The sequence below is a fragment of the Lontra canadensis genome, unplaced genomic scaffold, assembly GCF_010015895.1.
Source record: "Lontra canadensis isolate GAN:19392208 unplaced genomic scaffold, GSC_riverotter_1.0 scaffold30, whole genome shotgun sequence".
NCBI classification, from domain to species: domain Eukaryota; kingdom Metazoa; phylum Chordata; class Mammalia; order Carnivora; family Mustelidae; genus Lontra; species Lontra canadensis.
This window is the reverse complement of record NW_022631024.1, coordinates 13310458-13332702: the sequence shown is the minus strand read 5'-3', so window position 1 is coordinate 13332702 and position 22245 is coordinate 13310458. Positions and strand designations below refer to the sequence as shown.

The window sequence follows — 22245 nt, the reverse complement described above, 5'->3', positions numbered from 1 at the left end:
GGCGGACAAGGGAGAGAGCAGAGCTCTGGGGTCAGAGAACTCACAGTTTCAAATCACTGTCCCTTTCTGAGCCTCAGTTTACTTATTTGAAAAGCAATAATAAAATCTAACTCCCAAAACTTTTCATGAGGTTGAGATACAGCATGCGATGGGTCTTGTGTTTTCCCCAGATATGAAAAGGGTAGAAGGAAACACAGAGGAGGAACGGCAATGCTGAGCACAGCGAGGGTCTACCTGGCTATACTTAGAAAGCGCTGTCTTCAGAGACAAAGAAGCTCTCCCCACAGTGTGCAAGGCCCATGAGGAGGTAGGACCCAAACTTCTGTAATATCTGTCAGATCAAGGTCATGTCAAACACAGCTCTCTGCATTCCCAGAGAAGGCTTACTGAAGAACCCTCAGGGATGCTTTCATGGGGGGATGATTTAAAGTTTCTTTTGGTGGGTAATTTGGGCGAGAAGAGAGCTAATAAAACGGAATCCGTTAGAGTAAAGCCAAAGGTAAATTGCCTTCTTCACACAGATTAACATTTTTACAGTGTGAGTGAAACTAGGTTTCCCCCTTTGATCTCCCGTGGCTAGAGGCTGACATTTCACGGTTTCATTTGCACTTGGTCAAGCCCACATTTTCTTCTCACTTTGAGGGGGGAGCAACGGAAGGCAGGTGATGACAGGAGAAGCACAATCACTTGGTTCACACGAGAAAGCAAAGCAGACCTGAACATGGGAAGGGAGCTTGAGGATGGTGATTTTGGTGGCAAGGAGCGACTATTGCTGGCTGTGTGATTGCAGAGTAACAACGAAACCAAACAAAATAATCTTAAGACTCTTAACAGGATCCTACCCCTTTCTTATTCTTTGTGAGACACAAGGAGGGAGCAGGAGCTTCTAAGAATGAACCATTCGGCTTTTCTCAAAAGTCAACAGGCAGGGACACAGCTGGTTTCAAACTCAGTGAACTGAAACAGCAACAGGGGCCAAAGGTGCAGAAAGAAAACTTATTTATAATAAATTTAAAAAGCAATGGCTTTTCTTTATAAAAGAAACACATTATGTGACATAAATCAAAACCATAATGAAAAAATAATTTTTCCATCTAAGTATATAAAATATAAGAGAAGGTTGCAGTAAATAAGAATGAACATTTTTGATTTATTCAAAGTTTCAATCTAAAACCGCAATGAAATCTACCACCTTTATTACAAGGGGACGGATGGTTCCTGAACAGAAAGAAACTGAGGTCAAGGAAGATGGCACCGGACATTGGAGAGACCCAAACCGTCCAGGTGTGCAGAAGGTTTGGTCCAGTAGATCACGGGTGGGCTAAAAGCCACATTTTGTTGAGAAATGCTGTCAGAATTGGTTAAAGAGTATAAACCTCCATAAGAAAAATTAAAGATGGCAAACTCAATCCGGACCCTGTTTATTTCAGGTCAATAGTGTCTTCATCCGAGGAGGCTGTGAGCTGAAAGGGGCTGCTGCCCCACACAGGGCTGCCTTCTCTGTCCGCCACAGGGTCCTGGTCAGAGCCCGTTGAGTGGTAGCGCCCCTCGGGGTTGGCTTCTGGAGCAGAAGGACTTTCCAAGGAGCCCGTGGTGATCCTAGAAGAGAAAAGTCACGTAACTGATCCCTGGAGAGCACTAGCGACCTGGGCCCCTTCGGTCAGGCAGTTTCCTGCTCATTTGAGCTCATAAAGCCCATCTCCCCTCCCACAACCCACCCATTAGTGGGGAAAGGTAGGTACATGCAGGAGTTATCCCCACAGGGTATGGGGTCTGCAGTCAGCCAGCCCTACCTCATGGGCTATTGGGAGTTTTAAAGGCCAGGAGTGACACATAGGAGGTGTCTGGGGAGTTTTTTGCCTTTCTAAAGGGCAAGTCAGGATAATGTCACTCTCTGTCTAAAACCCTCCTGGGCTGGGGCTCCCTGTGGCCCGAGAATAAGGCTGACACTCCAACCCGCAGGGCCACAGACCACAGGATCAGCCCCTGCGGACCCTTCTGCCTCCTCCCAGCCCACCTCACCCCCTTGATTTTCTCTTGTACTCAGGACACTCTCTTGATAGCTGCAAAACCAATTTGACCAAGTTCAGGGGGTTCATTCATTCAACGAGTACTCGTTTGGCCTGTGAAAGCCCCCCAGGCCCAGCCTTTGGCCACTCAACAGGCCATGCCTTTCAGAGCCCCTGCTGTTCCCCTCATTCCTTCTAATTCAGTCAAAGCTTGGCTCAATGCCACTTTCTCTGAGAAGCCCTTTTGACATCCCCCTCCCAAAGCAGAATTTCTACCCACTCCCCCATCACTTTTTAAAAATTTCCTTACAGCACTTGTCACTATTGAAAATGACTTAATTTGCTTAATTGTTTACAGGTTTATGGTCTGTGTCTCTATACTAGAATGTAAAGTCCAGGAGGGCAGGACTTGCCACAAAATAGGGCTCAGTTTGTGGGATTAGAACATCTGTGAATGCCAATTCCCTCTGGGCCAGACTAATGCTAATTGGATCTATGAGACCTGGCTCGGCCTCTACTGGTGTTTGAGACCGTCCCTGCTCTAGGTGGGGGGTGGCCCGCACTCCTCATTCCTCGTGTCACCTGCCATCCAGGAATGCTGCAATTCCTAGAGTGGTTTTGTTGGCCTTCCCCCTGGCCTGTGGACCCCCAAGAGTCATCTGCATATCCCCAACACCCAGCTCAGGGCCTGGTGCTCTGAGAATGGGTGTTGAGTGAATTACTAGAGTCTGGACATGTTGCCCCCTTATCCTCCATTCAGGAGCTTGAGGGACAGGGAGGCTCTTAGCGGACAAATCAGTGTGATTTAACAAATGTTCATGGACATGGGATATTGACATGCCGTTCATTGATGTGGACGTCCAAAAAGGCTATCCCTGTTTCTATTCCCACCAGAAGCATTAGAGAGGACCTATTATCTGTCCTCCTACTGAGCATTGTCATTTAAAAATATCTCTGTCGGGGAGCCTGGGTGGTATCATCGTCAGGTAAGCATCTGACTCTTGGTTTTGGCTCAGGTTGTGAGATCGAGCCCCACACTGGGCTCCATTCTTAGCATGGAGTCTGCTTGAGAGTCAATTTCCATCTCCCTCTGACCCTCCCGCTCATGCTTGCTCTTTCTCTCTCTCTCAAATTAATAAATGAATCTTTAAAAAAAATGTGTCAATCTGGTGAGGGGAAAAAAAAGAAAAGAAAGAAAAAAAATCTCTTAATGTATTTTTATGAGCTTCACTGAGTTGTGAGGTTGCCCCCTTGCCTGGTGCGTCCCTTCCCCCCGGGGACAGCCTTGGGGTCCTCAGAGAGGGGCTGGGTGCTGACTCTCTGGCCATGGCATCATCAGTCAGCAGAAAGGGCCTCATGGCAGTGCTGTGACCCAAAAGGTCACCACCCTGAGCAGGGACAGCTGGGGACGGCCTGCTATACCTGTCACTGCTAGTTGATCTCGCTGTCCCTGGCTTCGGGCCTCCTTGGCTTTCTTCTAATTGCTTCCGGGCTTTTGATTTGGGCTTTGGTGCTCCTTCTGACCTGGGTCCAGCTTCATCAGAGAGGCCTGGATTAGAGGGGAGAAGCACAGGTCAGGAGGTTATTACCTAACACTGGGCTGCCTTGGAGATAGAAAATGTCCTTTTATTTTTTTCTTGGTTGGCTACTGGTGCATTATTGGGTTAGAGTCAGGAAGTGTTGATAAAGTACATATTTTAAAGTAATTGGTTTTCTTGTAGGCAGAAGGGTGTTTTGTTTTGTTTTGTTTCTGATCCTAAAGAATATATTCATAGGAAGGAAGGGAGGGAGGAAGGAAACTCAGAACGGTCTAGAGGAGGAGAGAAAATCTATGATCCTACCACTGGAGACAATAATTCTCCAACTCTGAGGCTCAATTTCAGAAAAGCACAGTGGTTTGTAAAACAGCAGCCTACAGATCACGCTTTCATAGGGAATAGTGGGTTAAAATAGCAACATGCATACTTTGAAAGCACAATGGAAGGCACTGACTTCTAAGACTGACCCACTTTGGCGGAGTCAAAGCCTGCCCCTCAGGTGGCCGGCCTCCCTTCCCCAGGGGTCAGGAAACGGGACTGCAGGCCAGGGGTGCCCTAAGGTGATCTGTCCTTGCAGTTTAGGCCATGCAGGTCCCAATTAGGTTTCAAACCAGTTCTTACTGGTTTAGCACATCGCTTCCTTTTTCTTCAGTTTATTTTCACCATATTTGGAACAACAGTCTTTCTAGTGGTCTTGCCTCCGCAAAACTATCACGTGCTTCGTGCTTTTCTGATCTCCCATCAGTGTTACGGAGAGAGAAAGTTCTACCAAATATTTCACGTCTGCACCATGCCTACAGACCTGCCCCCACATCTCTGGGCTTTGAGAAATCGTAACTGAACTGCACCATGAACACCAAAAACATGGTGAATTTAAACTTTCAAATATCACACGTTATCTGAGAACTGCATGTTGTAAACCCTTCTAGACGCTTTCGAGGAAATCCTACGTATACAGATACTTACATTTTAAGAAATTGCATCAGACTAGATCTACTGTGTTGTAAACTGCCTTTTCCATTCTTAACCTGATATGGGCAGCCTTCCACACCAATAAATACAGACTGACACATCGTTGTTAGGGGTAGACTGTATACTATTCCTAGGTGTAGCTGCATTATAATGGGTTTATAAATCCCTTGTTAAAGGGGAAGTTTCTTTTTTTAACTCATTGTTTTCGAGGATGATTAACATCCAAAGATGAAACCAGCTGGCCTATTTATAAGCAGTAAAAACACAAAAACGGCCCACCATTACCCAGCAATTCCCTGCGTGTCCTGCTGGCTATTTCTTTGATCTCCATGCGGGACAGGGACAGGGAGTGAGTGACGGGAATGGCGGCGATGCCCAGGCCGATGGCCGTGGGAGGGGTGACGGCCTTGGAGACCAGAGGCGACTTCAGAGGTCGTTCGATGCTTCTGCCCACAAGGTTTCTGAGCGGAATCTTGTACAGATTTTTGGACGGAGTTTCACCTGAAATATGATTGAGAGAAGAACATGGGAACTCTGAGCCAGGTCTGTACTATTTACGAGGGTGACTTCTGGTTCCTCAACCCAGGGAGCAGGAAAGAAGAATTATGGCTGCATGCTGACCTCTCAGACCCTGTAAGGGGCAACAGAGGGATGAAGCCTGATGGCTTTGGTTTTAAGGGCACCGTTTTCACAGGTACATGGTGAAAAATGCCCCTGCTTCTGTCTCCACGTGCCCAGCTGCCAGGAGGACAGACAGCAGCAGCACACCCAGAAGGACCCTGCCTGCTTGGGATTCCCGGTGCTTCCAGGGACAGGAGGAGTAATGGCTGATGTGATGAGCGGCCAGGAAAAGCGCGGTGCTCAGAGCCAAGTGGTAACCACAGCAAAGGTCTTTGGGATTCGTGAGCAGAGGCAGATGGAATGAAAGCTGAGTGTGTTCCGTAGGATTTAGGACTCTATCCTTTTGGCTATAAAAACCTACCAGATCATTGACATCCCTGAAGGAAAAACACCTTTGCTGTGGCAAGTTGGAATTTCTAGTCCTCAACTCCCTTCTCCCCATGGAAACAATTCTTTTCATAATGGGATTTTTGTTGTTGTTGTTATCACGAATTTCTTAAGAATGCAACCAATGCATTCAGAATGCAAGGCTTTATATATACATATCTTTAAATAGTGACTTCGTTAGGCAGTAATCACATGTTGGTATTTGAGAATGAACTAGAGAAATCAGAATGGAGGGACGCCTGGGTGGCTCAGTTCATTCAGCATCTGCCTTTGGCCCAGGTCATGATTCTGGGGTCCTGGGATGGAGTCCCGTGGTGGGCTTCCTGCTCAGCAGTAAGTCTTTCTCCCTCTTCCTCTGACCTTCTGCCTGCTTGTGCATGTGCGCATGCTCTCTCTCTCTCAAATAAATAAAAATCTTAAAAAAAAAAGAAACCAGAATAGATTGGAAATATCTATTAATAAGACAGTAAAAATTGCACTTCACCTTCCCCCAGGGAAGAAGGAAACACTGGAGTATCTCGGCCTGGGGGTGTCTGCGGAGAATTATGGGCACTGGCCCCCTTGGAGCTACCTCCGGACGAGACCTCGTTCACAGCAGTGGTTGCTGTGAAGTAAATATCCGACTAGAATGAAAGAGAAAGCATTAGGGAGCTGTGTGGCTTGGAGGCCCCGTACCCACGGCCCTCCTGTCATCACTACAAAGCCTGCAACCTTTCTTGGCTCAGCTGCTCTGTCCTTGGGGTGTGCAGTATGGTAACGCGCCTGGGCACGGGGCTTCCAGAGCAAAAGTCCTGTACTGTCACCCCAGACCTTGCCTAGGTATCCAGTCCCCTACACTTTCCCTTATTTGCTTGTTGATTCACAACAGAAAAGAGTCCATTTCCCAAGCCAGTGCACACCTGCCTAACAGGAACATCAGGCCCGCTGCAGTGTCAGACCTGGAAACTATCTGGGGTTCAGTCGGGTCCACTTACAGATGGGGGCACGGACCTTTCATTCACTGGTTCAGCAAACACTCATGCACACGGGCCCTGTGCTGGCTCTGGCGGGAACAGCAGGGGGCAGGGCTGGAGCCACCTTGTAACTGACAAAAGTTACTGGAGCCGCCTTGTAACTGTAGAAATCCATGAGTGCCGATTTTCAGGGATTTTGCAAGTGAAACACAGCCATTATTAAACTTAAATAAATAACAGTAAAAACAAGGGTACTAAATGTCAGAATTCGACCATTCCTCATTCTTTGACTATGTTTACCATGATCCACGCTCTTGATTTACATCACCTTTCACACTGGGAGCTGGATGTCCTAATGGCGGAACTATTTACACCATGGACATTGGCAGATGCTACAGACCAGAGCTTGGTTTGTTGTTTTGTTGAGCGGCTGCGCTTAATGGGATGGAGACAATTTCTAATAGTGAAGACTGAAAGCCGAAGTGTGTTGAGGCTAGTGTCGAAATTGAAAGACGTTTTGGTTTAATGATCGGTCGGTAGGAGAGTGAGAAATAGTTTAACAGTAGATCATGTATCAGATTTCATGAGAGCGAGCTTATTGGAAAGAGAATTAATGTACTGGGCTATAACTCCCAGCTGTAAAATCTGGGTAGACACTTACCACAGTTAGCAAAAAAAATCAATGAAAAGTATTTTGTGAGAACCAACTGGCCTAACAGATTTCAAGGTTAAAAAACACTGTATATTTTATTATTTGTAAATCATAAGCTATTTTAATTTTTCTGTTAGCAAAATTTATAACCAACTGAGGTATACATATGTGTGTCTAGACACACACACACACACACACACACACACACACTCTCTGACTTCCAGGCCCCAGAGGGCTGGTGGTTTAATCTTCACCAGCACACCACTGGCGCTGTGTTAGTCCTCAAGTCCCGGAACTGTCAGCATAGTAGGGGAGGCAGGCAGATAGGCAGTCGCCCACCCCCAAAGAGGACGCATGTCAGGATGGATGGAGAAGGCACCACAGGGGCTGAGCAGGGGGACACCTGGGTCTGTCAGGGACAGGGCAGACTGTGTAGGGCTGATGTGGGAGGGGCTAGGACAAGACCTCCTGGCTTGTGTGCCAGTGACAAGGGCACCTTGGGAAGTCATCTCTGTTCCTATGTCCCTTGGTTTTGCTCAAACTCTTTTTCTAGACATGGATTCGTTGGTTAGCCATATTTCACGGGCCACAAAATTCAAGTTGATCATGGAAAGTGGCAAAAGAAGAACTGTCCCTTTTCTGGACTCGGGCGGTCCCTCGGGGCAGTGGGGAACCCTTAACCTAACCCAGGCTGCTGGCACATTCCTCTCTTCAGCCCAGAGCTTCGCAACTACTACCAGCACTGAGTGACACTCTAACAAAACCATTTGGAAGCCCAAGGGGGCCATGCACAAAAACCCAGCAGGGGTCTGCTGTGGACATTCTCACTCCAGTACACAAGGGGACTGACCTGATGAGACAGTGTCCGCACTCTCCCGGAGCTTAGGGGCTCCAGGCTCCCAGAGACCCTCAAATGTGCTACTCACCCTGGAGGCCACGAGCTGCAGCTGTGGCACGACTGCCGTGTGGACCAGGTTCCCGTTGACCACCAGGCGGATCTCCATGGAGTCGGTGGTGAAGGCCAGGAGGTACGGGAAAGCACATACTGTAAGGTAACGATGGGGCGCGTCAGCTGCCAGCCCACTGGCTTGAGACCCTGGAGGTGGCCCATTGTCACCCTCACTGCTCTGGAAACTTCCATCTCCCCTCCTCCTCTGGCTGCTTCTCTCCTTCCTCCCCTGGCATGTCCCCCGATTCTAAGAAAGCCTCATTCCTGAGACAGCCTCTTCTTAGTTGCCAAACTTCTGCTTCAAATTGGTGAGTGCTGCCTCTGTTTCTCTTTGTCCCCTTTCCACTGGGGTCTCAAAACCTGGTCTCCTGGAGGCTCACCCACCCAAGTCCCGAGAGACGCTCCCCCTTCTCGTCCAGACTGTGGCTTGCCACACACTCCCCTCTGGCAGATGCCACCATGGCCCGACCCTCTGCCTTTCCCAGGTCTTCATGCCCCGTCCCTTGATCCCTTCTCCCCTGTGCTCCTCCTGCCATGTATGCCTGGGCTGGGGCTATGTCTCCTTCCTCGCTGTCCCTCACAGGGGGCTGTGGTGTCAATGGGTTTGTTATTTGTTAAAGGTCAGCCCCTCTTCTTGAAATTGTTTTTATGACACTGACTTTCAGGCCCCACAACCACCCTGGTTTCTCTGGGACGTCACCTGTGGCCTCTCCCTGGGCTACTCCATGCTCCTTCACATGAGCTTAATCTCTGCTTGTTCTGTCCTTGGGGAACTCTGCACTCCCTTGGCTTTAGCCATGCCTCCAGCCTTCTTCTCTCAAGGGACTTCCGGCACTGGGGCTCAAAACTGAAAGCAATTTTCACCCCTTCCCTCTGTTTTTTTTGGGGGGGGTAGGGGGCACATCTTATCTGTCACCAAAGCCTGACTGGTCTGGTCCCTCCATTATCTGGATTGGATCATCTGTTCTCATCTCAAGACTCTCGAATGTTCACCTATCAGGACATACTTGTTCTTGGGGGAAAAGAATACTAACACGAACATTCCTGGTTCTGAGCTGACTCTCACCAGGCAGATGCCCAGATGTGAATCCCGAACCCCAGAAGGGAAGCACCACCACTCATTCCCTAATATTTCAGTGACAGGCAAAGTATCTGTCTTTCTGTGATTCTAGAATTTCAAGCTTTAAAACATGTAAGAAGGGAGCAGAATGCATTGTACTTCTCCACCGAGTCAGCTGGTATTTTAGGGCTGGAGGTCTTGCTCTCGGATTGTAAAAAAAGGGAAGCAAAGCTTAGGAATGAAATGATAACTGGAAGACCCCAAGTCCTAAAAACTGGGATTTCATGGCTCTCAAATGCTCACATGCTCACAACTGGGAGGCACAGGGGACAGCAACAGTCCCCACAAAGGGGAACAAACGGGCAAAGAATTAAAAAGGAAAAAGAGCACTCTGAGTTCTCATCAGACTCGTGTTACTCATGGCAATCTAGCAGTAAGCCAGCGAGTTCGCTTACATGGGACCGAACAGGTTAGACGGGTCTACGCAGGGGAAGCACAAAACGATCAAGGTTTTTCTTACCAATCGCGTAAGGAGCCTGGTTCCAACAGAACTGGAAATCTGACGCAGAGGGTTGAACCAAAAAAGAGCCCCCATTAAATGGGCAAACCTTTTTATAGATGCAACTGTCTGCAACAAAACAATAGCGACTCATTTTTTGTGAGAGACAATGCAGAGAGCTGGTCATTAGCTAAACGAAGACACGGGCAACCCACAGAGGGTCCCGTCTGCTAGGTCTGCACACGGAGCTGGTCCCAGCACTGCCTCGAGGGCACGACCAAGTTCACAGCCAGGAGGTGGGTGGGGCTGCGGCTGCCGCCCTGGGAGGGTTTACCACGTGCCAGGCACTGAGCTTTCAACATGTCAGCTTCTTTCATCTGAACAACCTTCAAAAGGAGATGCCATTATGACGCTCAATTTACAGATGAGAAAACAGAGGCCGGGATAGGTGACACAGCCAGTGCAAAGTACCATAAGTACCATATGGGGGAGCAGGGTTTGGACATCGGTGTGCTTGATTGCAGAGAAGGGACCGTTGATAGACCCCCCCCCCACACACACACCGGATGGAGGAGGCCATCCTGTGAGGCAGATCATGTTCTGAGCCTCACTCGGCAGGATGAGTGTGGTGGGCAACCTTAACTCCCTACCACCTCCCCCCCGCCACGTTTTTTTTTTAGGAAAACTCCAAGCCATATGCCTGTGTCACGTTGGGCAACACAAGCCAGAATGAGATTAGGGCCAGGTTGAACAGCTGCTCTGTTCCTGGCCTGCTCTGAGCTCTCATCCTAAGCCCAGGTGGTTCGGATCCTCTCTGAGTGAGAAGGTCCATCTAGAAGCAAAGGGTCCTGTTATTCCAGAAGCCCATCATGTTTTAGCCATATGGTTTTATTTTTAATTATTTTTAAAAACAGTTCTATGGAGCTATAACTCACATATAAAATTCATCCCCTTTAAGTAGTTCAATGTAGTTGAGTAAATTTGCAGAGTTGCACAATGTCACAATCTAATTTTATCATCTTTTCATGACCCTAAAAAGAAACCTCAGGCCAGTTAAGCACTCTCACTCCCTTCCCTGATCAGAACAGAATGCTGCGATCGAGGCCCGCTGCGGGAGGGCAGGGGCTGGAGCAGCCCGGCTGCTGGTCAGGGTCTGCCTGGGGCCAAGCAGGAGGCCCTCCCAGCAGCTGCCACGGCCCAGCTGAGGAGCCTGCCCTGTCAAATCTGTAGGGAGAGTCCTGCCCCATCCGGGTTTAGGGACTCCTTTCAAGTGACCACTAGGCTTACAAAGCAATAGCCTTACATAGTTTAACTAGGAGACTGAGTCCTTAGGAGAGGAAAAATGAGCCAAAGTCAGTGCTGTCTTGTTTTTGCTACAATGGATTCACTAGGGGAGAGAAAGGTACCTCTAGTCTCAGCCGAAGCCCTTGCTCCCAGAGCGGACAGCCGCGCACGAAGGGTGGCCCCTCACGGCTGTGCCGAGGCTCTGGCCGCTCCGAGGTGCAGGTGCGGCTGGTCCCCCCCTTTCCCCTTGGGCCTATCTGCTCTTGGTCTCAGGGCTCCACCCTCGTTTGCCCTTCTCCGTCAGGTCTATCCCCACAGCCCGCAAGCACGCTGCCTTCTTCCACCTTCTAGAAAGCAACTGTTCTTCCTCCTCTGTGACCTCTCTTCCTTCTTTCCTGTACCCTCCCTTCTCTTCCCCCCCTAAGGGAAATTCTCTGGAAGGCTCTTCTGGACTCCTGTCTCTACTCACTCGTACAGTCCCTCTCATCCTATGCGGTGGGCTTTGCTCCATTGCTTCCCAGGCACACCTACTCTCTCATCAAGGTTTTCCGAGGACCTCCACCTCCCTCCCACCCACATTCCCTACTTAAACTGCTGTCTTTCGGGAGATTTCCTAACCTCGGACGGCTCCTCAGTCTGCTGGTTCCTCCCATCCCTCTCCGACTTCCCAGCTTCCAGTGACTCCGTGTCACTCACGTGCTAATGGCTCCCAAATGCGGATCTCCCACGGGCACTCTCCCCTGGGCCCCCAGTCTCCACGGGGAGGCACTGACCTGTCCAGACTCAACTCTTGATCTTCTCTCCCCCAAACTTGCTTTTCCTGGTTTCCCACCTCTCAGCAAATGGTATTCCCCATTTGTCCCGTTGCTCAAGTCCCAAACCGCAGCCTCCCTTCTCTCCTCCTGGCATGTCATGCTGGATTCATGAACCGATGACCTTGGTCCTCAAATTTCACATATGTCTAGGTCTGACCCCGTCTCTGCACCTCCACTGCCGGGTGCTGGTGCAAGTCACTGTCATCTCTCATCGCACGGGTGCAGTCACCTGGTAAGTGAACGGCCTTACCCACTTCCGTGAAGTTCTCCACACCGCCACCCAACTGGGCCTGTCATCATACCTAGGTCCCATCCTGTCGCCGCTTTGCTCAAAAGCGTCCAGCAGCTCACCAGCTAAGCGGTCCTTCACCCCCCAGGCTCTCCCTGAAATCCCATCCTCTTAAGAGGGCATTTCCATCCACTCGCGCCCACACTCACGCTGCTGTGGCCACACCGGTCATCTTGGGGTCACCTTGAAATATGAGAATGTTCTCTCCTCAAGTCTTTACATACCCCTTCTTGACTCCCTCGGTCTTCTCTCTGAGCGTCCCATCCAAGGAGGCCTTCCTTCTCTGCCTTCCCTAAATGGAGACCCACACTCCCCACTCCTGCCTGCCTCTGCCCCCTCTCCCTGCTTTATGTCCACAGCATGTACTGCCATTCAACATACTAGAAACTTTTCTTATTTATCCTGTTAACTGGCTATCTGCCCCATTGAAAAATGTACACTCTGAGAGGGAGGGATGTGTGTTATCTTTTAGTCACTGCGGAAACATGAGGTGCTCAGCAAATACTTGTAGAATGAGTGAACTACTCTTCCCTTGCTGTCCCCGCTCAGGAAGGACACAGCAGGGTTATGTTCCTCAAGGCCCGGGTCCCTTACACACATCTCCTCTCTATCGCCTTTTGGCACCCCAGCTCCTGCCAGGGGACAGCAGACTGCTGGTGGATTTGAGGGGGTCTGGGCAGGAGGAGACCTGAGCTCGTTGGAGAACAGAGCACACCGGATAGCAGGGGACGCTGCATACGTGCCTTGGGAACTCAGCCTGTCCCAGAAATGGAGCTGCCAATGAGAAACAGTCACCTGGGCATGGATGAGGTGACCCAGACCGTACTTCAGAGGCCCCTCTGTTCCCCTTTCCAAGTGAATCAGCCCCAGGAACTCTGATAAGACACCAGAGAAGTCGAGGGCTCTCCCTCCCAATAACTAATATTGGTGGTTTCTGCACCCAAGGACGGGGGCTCTAAATCAGACCGAACTGGTTTAGAAAAGTAAGCAAAGCATGTTTCTTGGGCCTCAGAGCTGTAAAGCACATTCACCCCCAGAAGTGCTGGAGTCCGTGCCTGGCCGTCCCCTAAGCCGTGAGCTCACTGCAGTCCCTGGCAGTGCCTTGCACGGTTGTGTCTCCAGAATCTAGCATGTGCCTGACACAGAGAAAGTCGTCTGTTGGGGTTTGAAAAGGGCAGCCTGAATGGGGGACCTGGGGTGAGGGGCAGGAGTCTAAAATGTTGGGGCATAGGAGGGAGCTAGGAGGCCGTGACCTTGACTCCGTGACCTTGACACCCATCCAGCAGGGTGACAGATACTACTTCTAATTTTAAAACAAAATTTAAAACAAATTTTACAAGAAAAGTCCCCTTTCTGCACGTAGAAACCTCTATGGAGGTTACGAATCAAACTGGATGCTGACTGATGCTCTGATGAATCTGGGATTAAAGGAGGAAATAACAGTCTCGCTGTGCCGGACAATGTGTCATGGGCTTTACATGTAGAATCCTGTCTAACCTTCACAGCAGACGTGAGAGGTAGGTTCTGTTTTCTTCACGTTATCCATCTGGAAGTTAAGACTTAGGTTAAATGTGGTCACATGGAGAATCAATGGTACTTAAAAATAAGTACTTATGCCAATAAGTACCATTGATTCTCATGTGAGTGTTTCTAGTTTCCTTGTGTAATTAACTTTAAAATACCATTGGAAAACAGAGTTCACCTTAGTACTGAATGTATTATTTGCATTAGTACTGAAATGTATTATTTGCATTAAAGTGAATCATTATTGCATGCTAAGATCACGGCCAAATTTTCTTTCTTTTTTTAAATAAAGACTGACTCCGATATTCAAGATAGAGATTAATTACAAGGAAATAAAATTCTTGCTATATTGAACTACTTATACTTTTCCCGCCTGAAATTGATCTTGCAAATATACTTTTCTCTAAGAACATATAACTGGAAGTTATAATTCCTATTATAAAATATTTTCATCTTTAACATGTCTGAGAGAAAAGTCTCTTTATATGAAACTCTGAGTGTATAAAAGTTGCTTTTTTACTTTTTTTTTTTTTTAATGAAAATGGAAAAGAAACTGATGAAAATCAGCTGTAAACCTTGGCGGGGGTGGAAGCAAGATCATTCTGTAGCATCTTCCTGACAATGGCCTTCAGGGCACAGGCATGTGGACAGAAGTGGGCAAGCCCAGCGTTCACTGTGTCGGGGGAATGGCTTACAGAAGTGGCCTGGGCGACTGGGGAAAACCAGCTGGTTCTCTGGGCTTGTTCACCGGGGACCTGCCCACCTGCTGGGGGAAGGAGGGAGATGGAAAAGAAAAACCAGATTCCTGACCCAGAGAAACAGAAGTAAGTGGCACAGTTTGGGTAAGATGGAGGCAGGATTGGGAATCTCTGGGATTCCCAAGGTCTTGACCCAAGTAGCATCTAAATACACAGAGCTGGGGCGCCTGGGTGGCTCAGCTGTTAAGTGTCTGCCTTCAGCTCATGTCATGATCCCACGGTCCTGGGACCAAGCCTGTATCTCCCACTTCTCCCTCTCCCACTCCCCCTGCTTGTGTTCCCTCTCTCACTGTCTATCTCTGACAAATAAATAAAAAAAATCTTAAAAAACAAAACACAGAGCTTATTACCTTCTGAAGCATTGGTGAGTCTAGGAAAATAGACACACAGACACAGACACACACACACACACACACCAATCCCATCTGAGATGAAACCAGAGCCTGAAGCAGGAGACCAGCAAAGCCCGGGGAAGTGGAAGTCGCTGGGCTCCTCGAGCCAGAAAGGTCTCTTGAACAACATCTGCCATGGCACTGGCCCCCTGCTGCCCACAGGATCGCTGCCTGCTTGGGTCCGTGAGCTTCCAGTTTGGTACCGAGAGGATATCGTCCATGTTTGCTTCTGTGTTCCTTCCCTTTCTGGTTTCAGACTAATCATCCCATTGTGATAACCTGCTCTATCTTTCTGTTCTGATCTTCTCTCCCACCTAAAATCCCTCCCATCCTTTCAAGTGGTTAAAAGGAAAAAAAAAAAATCGACATCAATCTGTATAGCGTCCCACCGCAAGCTTTTCCTTCCGGAGTTTTCAATAAAGTGGAAAGACAACATGTGAAAGAGATGAAAGAAGACATAAAGAGATCTTACAGAAGTGACCTCCCTGCTTCACTGGACACTGTAACCTGGGAGCCGGGATGGCAGGAGCCGTGGGGCCCAGGAACCCCACTGGAGCATAGGCAGTGAGCTCTGTTCCTGGCGCTTTGCCCGTCGGCCTCCTCACCACTGGGCTATCAAATCTCGAATCTCAAAAGATGATTTTTAGGGGCGCCTGGGTGGCTCAGTGGGTTAAGCCTCTGCCTTCAGCTCAGGTCATGATCTTAGGTCCTGGGATTGAGCCCCACATGGGGCTCCCTGCTCAGCAGAGAGCTTGCTTCCCCCCTCCCCTTTCTGCCTGCCTCTCTGCCACTTGTGATTTCTGTCAAATAAATAAAAAAAAAATCTTAAAAAAAAAAAGATGATTTTTTACCAAATTCCTCAGCTGGTAATTAGCTCTCCCATACCTATTAATCAAAGATTAATCAAAATATCAGCCCCATGTGTATGGAAATCGATACAATTCTAGGTTGGAAAGAATATTTTATTGCTTTGGTTACACTGGGCAGGCTTAGCCAGGAAAATATCTCACTGCTTTTAGCCTTAAAAGGATCCCTTTTATTGTAGTATCATATTGGCTTTTGAAATGCTGAAAATCCTTGACTCTCTCTGATGCGTTTGATCTGGTCTGCCTGGAACCCATACTGCCACAGGCCCCAGGCCAGTACAGGTGAGGCTGGATATGCCAGGCTGGGCATTCATTTCATTAACAGACTGGAAGCAGCCAAGAGTAGAAGAGTTACTGTGGTTAAAATTTGGGGTGCTGGGGCCAAGACGGCCTCAAACGTGAACCCTGGCTCTGCTGTTTTGTAGCCGCACAATCCCGAGAAAGGCAGTTCACCTCTCCAGGCCTCAGGGATCTTATCTCCGAAGCTCAGGTAGTAACAGGATGAGAATTCAGTGAAACGGTCAGCGCCTGGCGCACGGTAAGGGCTCCCTAAATGGAAGTGACCGCCACACCCTGTAACCTGGAGATGGTACCACAGGCAGGCCCGTCTCACCAGGAGGGCTGGGCGAGCCAGGCCAGAAGGCCATTTTTAGACGCTCCCTGGAGTGCAGTTAAGGTCACAGGAGCAAGGCTCCAGGTAAATCTAGGTCTGGCTTCCTTTAAATTACCGGGGAAAGAGCGGACTTAGCGACTTACAGTTGTAGCACAAGAGCAGCCCGGCTTCTCCGTCTTCATACACATCAATAGCTGCGACGAAACTAACCTGCAACGATACAGGCGGCGGTGGCGGACGGGCTGGAGGCCACTGCTGAAAGTCTTTCTCAAGTTCAAGGCTTTGGCAGGGCAGGCCTCGGCTCTCAGGTGCTGTGGGGTCCCTGCCACCTCAGGTGGCCATGATTATGATGCACAGAACCATCTCCCCTGCCTTTCCCCACTGGGACTTTTTCACCATCTTTTCTACCCATCGAGGAGCTCTGGGGAGACGGGCTTCTCCGCTTTCTCTGTTATGGGGACTCCCATTTGGGTAATGCGCTCCGGTTCCCAAAGCTTCCTTGCAGGGGGAGTTCGACCCTGGGGAGTGTGTGGCATTCCTCCCGCTTCACAGATGAGGGAAGTGAGACTTGTGAGTCCGTGCCCCTGCTCAGACTTGAGCCAGGCCTCCGCCTCGTCACTGCCTTACCCACTCTCACACCTCAGCGAGTGGGCAGGCAGTCGCACGATCTCAGAGTCCCGGGGCCAGGTCTCCGCTTCTATTCTCCCGCTCTCCTGCACCTGGTGGGAGGCAGCAGGACACCCTAGAAAGGGCATTAGAAGACCTAGTTCCATCTTCTGTTCCTAGTTCCGGGCAAACTTGCCTCCCTGGGCTGTGGCGAATGGTTTGAGAAGACAGTGCTCAGCCTGGGGGTGCTTAGGTCTCTGAGTTTCAAACCCCCCGGTCTCTACACAGCCCCTGCTCCTTTCACTCCCTCGTGGGCCTCCACCAGTAGTCTGCCCCGCCCCCCGTGACTGGGGCTCTGCCCTGCTTGGGCTCGAAGATTTCCTTCTGCCCCAAACTGGAGACCTCTGGCTAAGGCTCACCTCTGCCCAGCTCTCCTCGAGCCCTGACATGCGGCATCTCCTCCCTCCTGCCCGTCGCCCACTTTGGGTGATGCTTCCACATCTTGGCTCGTCCCTCGTTCAGGAAAACTCTCATCTTTCCAGCTCCACACTTTATTCTGAGCTCAAAATCCCTCCCTCTCCCTGCTCAGGCACACGCTCTCCTCAGAGCTACTGCTCTCGTTTCCAAGTTCTCAACCCAACAGATTCTACACCAGTTCCTGAGAGGCAGGAGGCGGGACAGGGCAGCGCGCAGGAGCATGGACTCAGGACAGGCAGACCCGAGTGAACAGCCTGTCTACACTACTGTCTGCCTCTGTAGCTCATGGCAAATGAGCGCAACCTCTGGGCTCGGGTCTTTGCCTGTAAAACCGGTGTAAGGACAGTAACTTGGCCGGACTGTAATGGGAACTCCACAGAAGAGGCCATGGGTTTCGAGGAGGGCCTGACACTGCCCGGTCAGCACTATGATCATCTTCCTCTTGCACGTGATTAATTTCCTCCTAATCCTCTTCCTTTTTGTGAGCAGGGCTAGTCCTGATGTCTGAGGGCTACTCCATCCACTCCCCCAAACCCAGCAGTCTCCTCTTCAGGGGCTCTCGGGTGTCTTGTGGGGGCCTGCGGCCACCCCAGCCAAGGCCTGACCTCCCCAGGCAGGAGCATGGGCCTGTGCCCCTCAGCTCGCCTCTCTAGCCCTTTCCAGAGCTGATGCTGCCCAGGTCCGCCTGGGCCGGCCACCCTCCGTACGGGGCATTCCTCCTACTTTACCTAGCATGGGGCCTCTGCCTTGGCTCCGGCTTCCCTCTGATGGAACCCCTGCCCCCTCCCTTCCCTCATCATCTGGCACTGTCCTAGGCACCATTCAGCGCACAGAAATGAGTAAGGCAGGGTTCCGCCCCTCAAGAAAAAACCAGAAAAGCATATAAATACATAAAACAAGGTACATACCACAAGCGAAAGCTGTGGGTGCTTTTGGGAGGTGCTGACAGACTGACTTCGAGGCTCAGAGTTCAGTTGTCAACTCTGGGAGCATAAAGACTTGGGGATAAAATTCCAGATAACTCCTCCCCTGCTCTATATCGTACCCCTCTATTTTAATGATCTGCATAGTGTGTGTCACTGTCTGATGTTCACTTACTTGTCTGTTTATCAGTACCCCCTCCCCCCACTCCCCAGTAGAACATAAGCTTCGTGAATGGCGGCCTTGCCCGTGCTGTTTGCCATCACTCGCTCAGCATCTGCCCTGGGCCTGGCACGTGGTGGGAGCAGAATGAATCCTCAGTGAATGCATGACCGAATAAAGGAAATCCTAGCTCTGTCACTTTGGAGGTGTGTGCCCTTAGGCCACCTGTTCAGCCTCGCAGAGTCTCAGTTTCTCCATCTGTAGGAGAGATAGGAAGGACATCCGCCCCTATGGCAGCTGAGGGTTCCATGAGGCCGCTTACAGAAGTGCCTAGCGCAGGGTCTGCTACTTGGAAAATGCTCAGTAAATGTCAGTGACACCACGACCTGGCTGTGGGACCAGCAACAACGGAGTACGTGACGTGTGGGAGCAGCCTTTGAACTCTCGGGTCCCAGAGGGAACCTTCCTGTCCCCACCGCTTTGCCTTAGAATCAGTTCCTCCTCAGGTGTCCCAGTACTTGTCAGTTGGATGACACTTACTCCAGCCAGAGGGAGAAAAGGAGGGGCTGAGTGCTCCCAGCTTTGTGGCCTGGCCCTCATCATGCCTTGGGACGTGGCTCTGGAGACCACAGTATGCCTCCTGAGTTGGAGAGCCTGGGTTCAAGTCTTGTCTCTGCTCCTTACTAGCTGTATGGTTTTGGGTAAATAAGCGATTGCTCCTTTCTGAGTCTGTTTCCTTTTCTGCAAAACCAGGAAGTGAACAGTGCATGCCCCACAGTTGTTGGGCAGATGCCATGAGATAGTGCTTATGAGGTGCCCTGGCATGGGGCCAGACATAGAAGTGATCTTTCAGCAGTGGCCCTGTTTCTTCTCACTTTGGGAGGGTCACTGGAGTGGGAAAGCCAGAATGGGACGAACTGTGCATTTAGAGGTAGAGCCTGTATAGGTGCTTGGGGTAGGGGAGGGACGCGCAGCCATCCCGGGAGTAGAGCAAGTTCAGGCAGAAGTGGACCAAAGTCTGCACATAGCAGTAGCAGACACCAGGGGAGTTGCTGGCATGCGGGGGTCTATGAGGGCGTCCCAGGACCGTGCTGACTGGTGGACGAGTATGGCTGTGTGCAGAGATTCAAGCTGCGTTGCAGGCAATGGCAAAGCTCTGGTTTGTAACAAGCCAAGTCTGCACCCCACCTTCCCCAGCCCCTGCTGAAAGTGGGAGCCACTGCTAGGTCAGTGTCCGAACTTGCCATGTGATTTTGGGGTGAGCTTCCCACTGAGACCCACTGGGTCCTAGGCAGGTAGATGGTCAGAATGGGGACTTAGGTCCGGCATCTACGCCAGAGATCTAGACCTCATCACCAGGTCTGTAGTTCCTTCCAGAGGAGACCTTTGTTTTGGGAAGGAAGCCAATGCTGGCTATTGGAGCTGGGGCAGCAGGTCACGAAAGGCCTGTTGGCATAATGAACTTGATGTTGAGTTTCAGTTTGCTATTCTGACGCTTCTTAAACAAGTCCTCTCTTGACCTAGGGTTTTCTTAGACCCTCAGGTGGGGTTGAGGGCAGACACGGAAATTGAATGGGCTTGGCTGAGAAGAGAGGAGGAATGGAGGTGAGAAACTGGGCCAGGAAATCCATACTGGTGCCATGCATAGAGTAACTTGAACCATCCTGAAATGCCCAATGACTTAGGGGGAGGTCGGCCTCTCTCTCTCCTGCCTCCATCGCACCGGGGCCTGGGCTGCAGGAACGCCTTGGTAAAAAGCTAGCCCTGTGGGCACCTGGGTGGCTCAGTCAGTTAAGAGTCTGCCTTCAGTTCGGGTCCTGATCCGGGAGTCCAGGGATTGAGCCTCACATAGGGCTCCCTGCTCAGCGGGGAGTCTGCTTCTCCCTCTCCCTCTGCCCCTCTCCTTGCTCCTCTCTCTCTCTCTCTCTCACGGTCTTTCTCTTAAATAAATAAATAAAATCTTAGGAAAGAAAAAAAAGCTAGTCCAGTTCCTGCAGGAACTGGCTATTAGAAAACACTTTGTTCATTACCTTTTTCATTTCTCTAGGGCTTATCTTTCCAATTAGACAATAAGTTCCTTGCAAAGATGAGTGGCTATGTCCAAGCATCCATACCCACTCAGCAAACACTCAGCGGCTGCAGATGTACCGAGGTCGGAATACACACGCTCACCCACTTAGATCTAGGGAAGGGCTTAAAAACATTTTTTTAAAGGTTTTCTTTTAGGGAAAGACTTAGTGACTTAATTTTAAAAAGCATATTGAAGAAAAGACAGAACATTTTCGAATTATTCCTGATCACCTTCAGAAAAACAAAACAAAGGAGTCACCCAAGAAAACCATCTTTCATCCGATTTTTCCTGGGCCTTCATGAATCTTACGAGGAAAAAAAAAACTACACTCTAGTAAATTATTAGGGTGTTAAATATAAGTATATAATAACAATCAGCAGAAAAAGCATGTGAAGTCTTAGGAAACTAGTTGCCAGGGAAGGGACTGATGGAACAAAGACCTGCTTGCTGGGCTATGATTTTTCTACCTCTTTTGGCTGGTCACACGGTTTTGAAAAGTGAGAAGGGCAAGAACTTTTTTTTTTAAAGATTTTATTTTTAACTAATCTCTATACCCAACGTGGGGCTCGAACTTACAACCCCAAGATCAAGAGCAGTATGCTCTTCTGACTGAGCCAGCTAGGTGCCCCCGAAAAGGGCAAGAATTTTTAAAGCCAAATTGGGCCCTTCTTCCTCAGAAGCTGGGCGCCTGGAGAGGTTATAGGTTCCCTGTTGCTAGGATGGAGGGCTTTAAAACCTCCGGCTTTAAATTAGGAAGAGTTTCAGGGCAGACTCGTTCTACTAGGTCTGTATCTGCATTGCCTTGCAAGACACAAGCGTATTGATTCCCACACACCCAGAAATTCCAATGTAATTGACCTGGGGTGGGGCCAGTGCACTCATCTTTTTAAAGCCAGGGTGAGAAGCAATGTACACAGGCAGTTCCCAGACTTGTCTGAACTTAAGAATCACCTGAGGATCCTTTAAAAAATTCCAAAGCCCATACCCACCTGTAAGACCAGCAAGATCTCTGGGGGTGGGACACGGGCAACGGTGGCTTTTAAAGCCACCCCAGCTGCAGGACCCCAGTTGCAGACAAGTTCGGACATCACCAAATATACATACAATATATGAGAAGGAACCGATGATCTGTACTTGATAACTGTGGAAGGCAAGAAGGTCCCCTAATTATACCTAGATTTTTCTTTTTCTGATTTTTCTACTTCTTTTTTTTTTAAGATTTTATTTATTTATTTGACAGAGAGAGATCAGAAGTAGGCAGAGAGGCAGGCAGAGAGAGAGGGGGAAGCAGGCTCCCCACTGAGCAGGGAGCCCGATGCGGGGCTCGATCCCAGGACCGTGGGATCATGACCTGAGCCGAAGGCAGAGGCTTTAACCCACTGAGCCACCCAGGCACCCCTGATTTTTCTAATTCTTAAAATCTTGTTCTCATTTGGTGTTAAGTCTTCTTAATACAGTAATGAGCAATTTTTTTAATGACTATTTGGGTTGGCCGTGCCCTCATGTAAGTTGTATTTTTTAGTATGTCTTGTAAAGCATAATTAGAAGGAATTCTGTAGTCTCTCGGACCTAGCTGGACAGGACTAGAGTACGTCTGTAGGTTTGGAAGTCTTCACCAGGAACTATGTTCTCTGTGGAGGCAATGTCCCCATTCTGCGGTGTCCTCGGTACCCAAGCTGGGGGACTGGGTCCACACTAGGCAAACACCAAGGGGCCCCAGTGTTACTGGGCCTTGCCCTACTCCCCAGTGATAAGGGGCCCAGGAACTCTCCCATCTGCTGTGTCAGCACGGAGCAGTTCCAGGGACAGACAGGTCACTGGGTCTAA

The 22245-nt window shown here is 49.7% G+C and overlaps 1 protein-coding gene across 7 annotated transcripts in view; it reads right to left on the bottom strand.

Moving 5' to 3' along the window:
• Positions 1-1130: 1130 nt before the first annotated feature.
• Positions 1131-22245, bottom strand: part of GARNL3 (GTPase activating Rap/RanGAP domain like 3) — a 142974-nt gene continuing 121859 nt past the window's right edge. For 6 of the 7 annotated variants that reach the window (XM_032865905.1, XM_032865906.1, XM_032865903.1 and 3 more), the window contains 7 exons: positions 16325-16391; positions 9662-9769; positions 8059-8177; positions 6012-6150; positions 4805-5020; positions 3432-3558; positions 1131-1599 (listed from right to left, as the gene is read on the bottom strand). In XM_032865905.1, coding sequence (XP_032721796.1) covers positions 1422-1599; positions 3432-3558; positions 4805-5020; positions 6012-6150; positions 8059-8177; positions 9662-9769; positions 16325-16391 — 954 coding nt within the window. In that variant the 3' untranslated portion in view covers positions 1131-1421. The remainder of the gene's footprint in view (positions 1600-3431; positions 3559-4804; positions 5021-6011; positions 6151-8058; positions 8178-9661; positions 9770-16324; positions 16392-22245) is intronic. The other variant, XM_032865904.1, reaches the window with a different exon arrangement.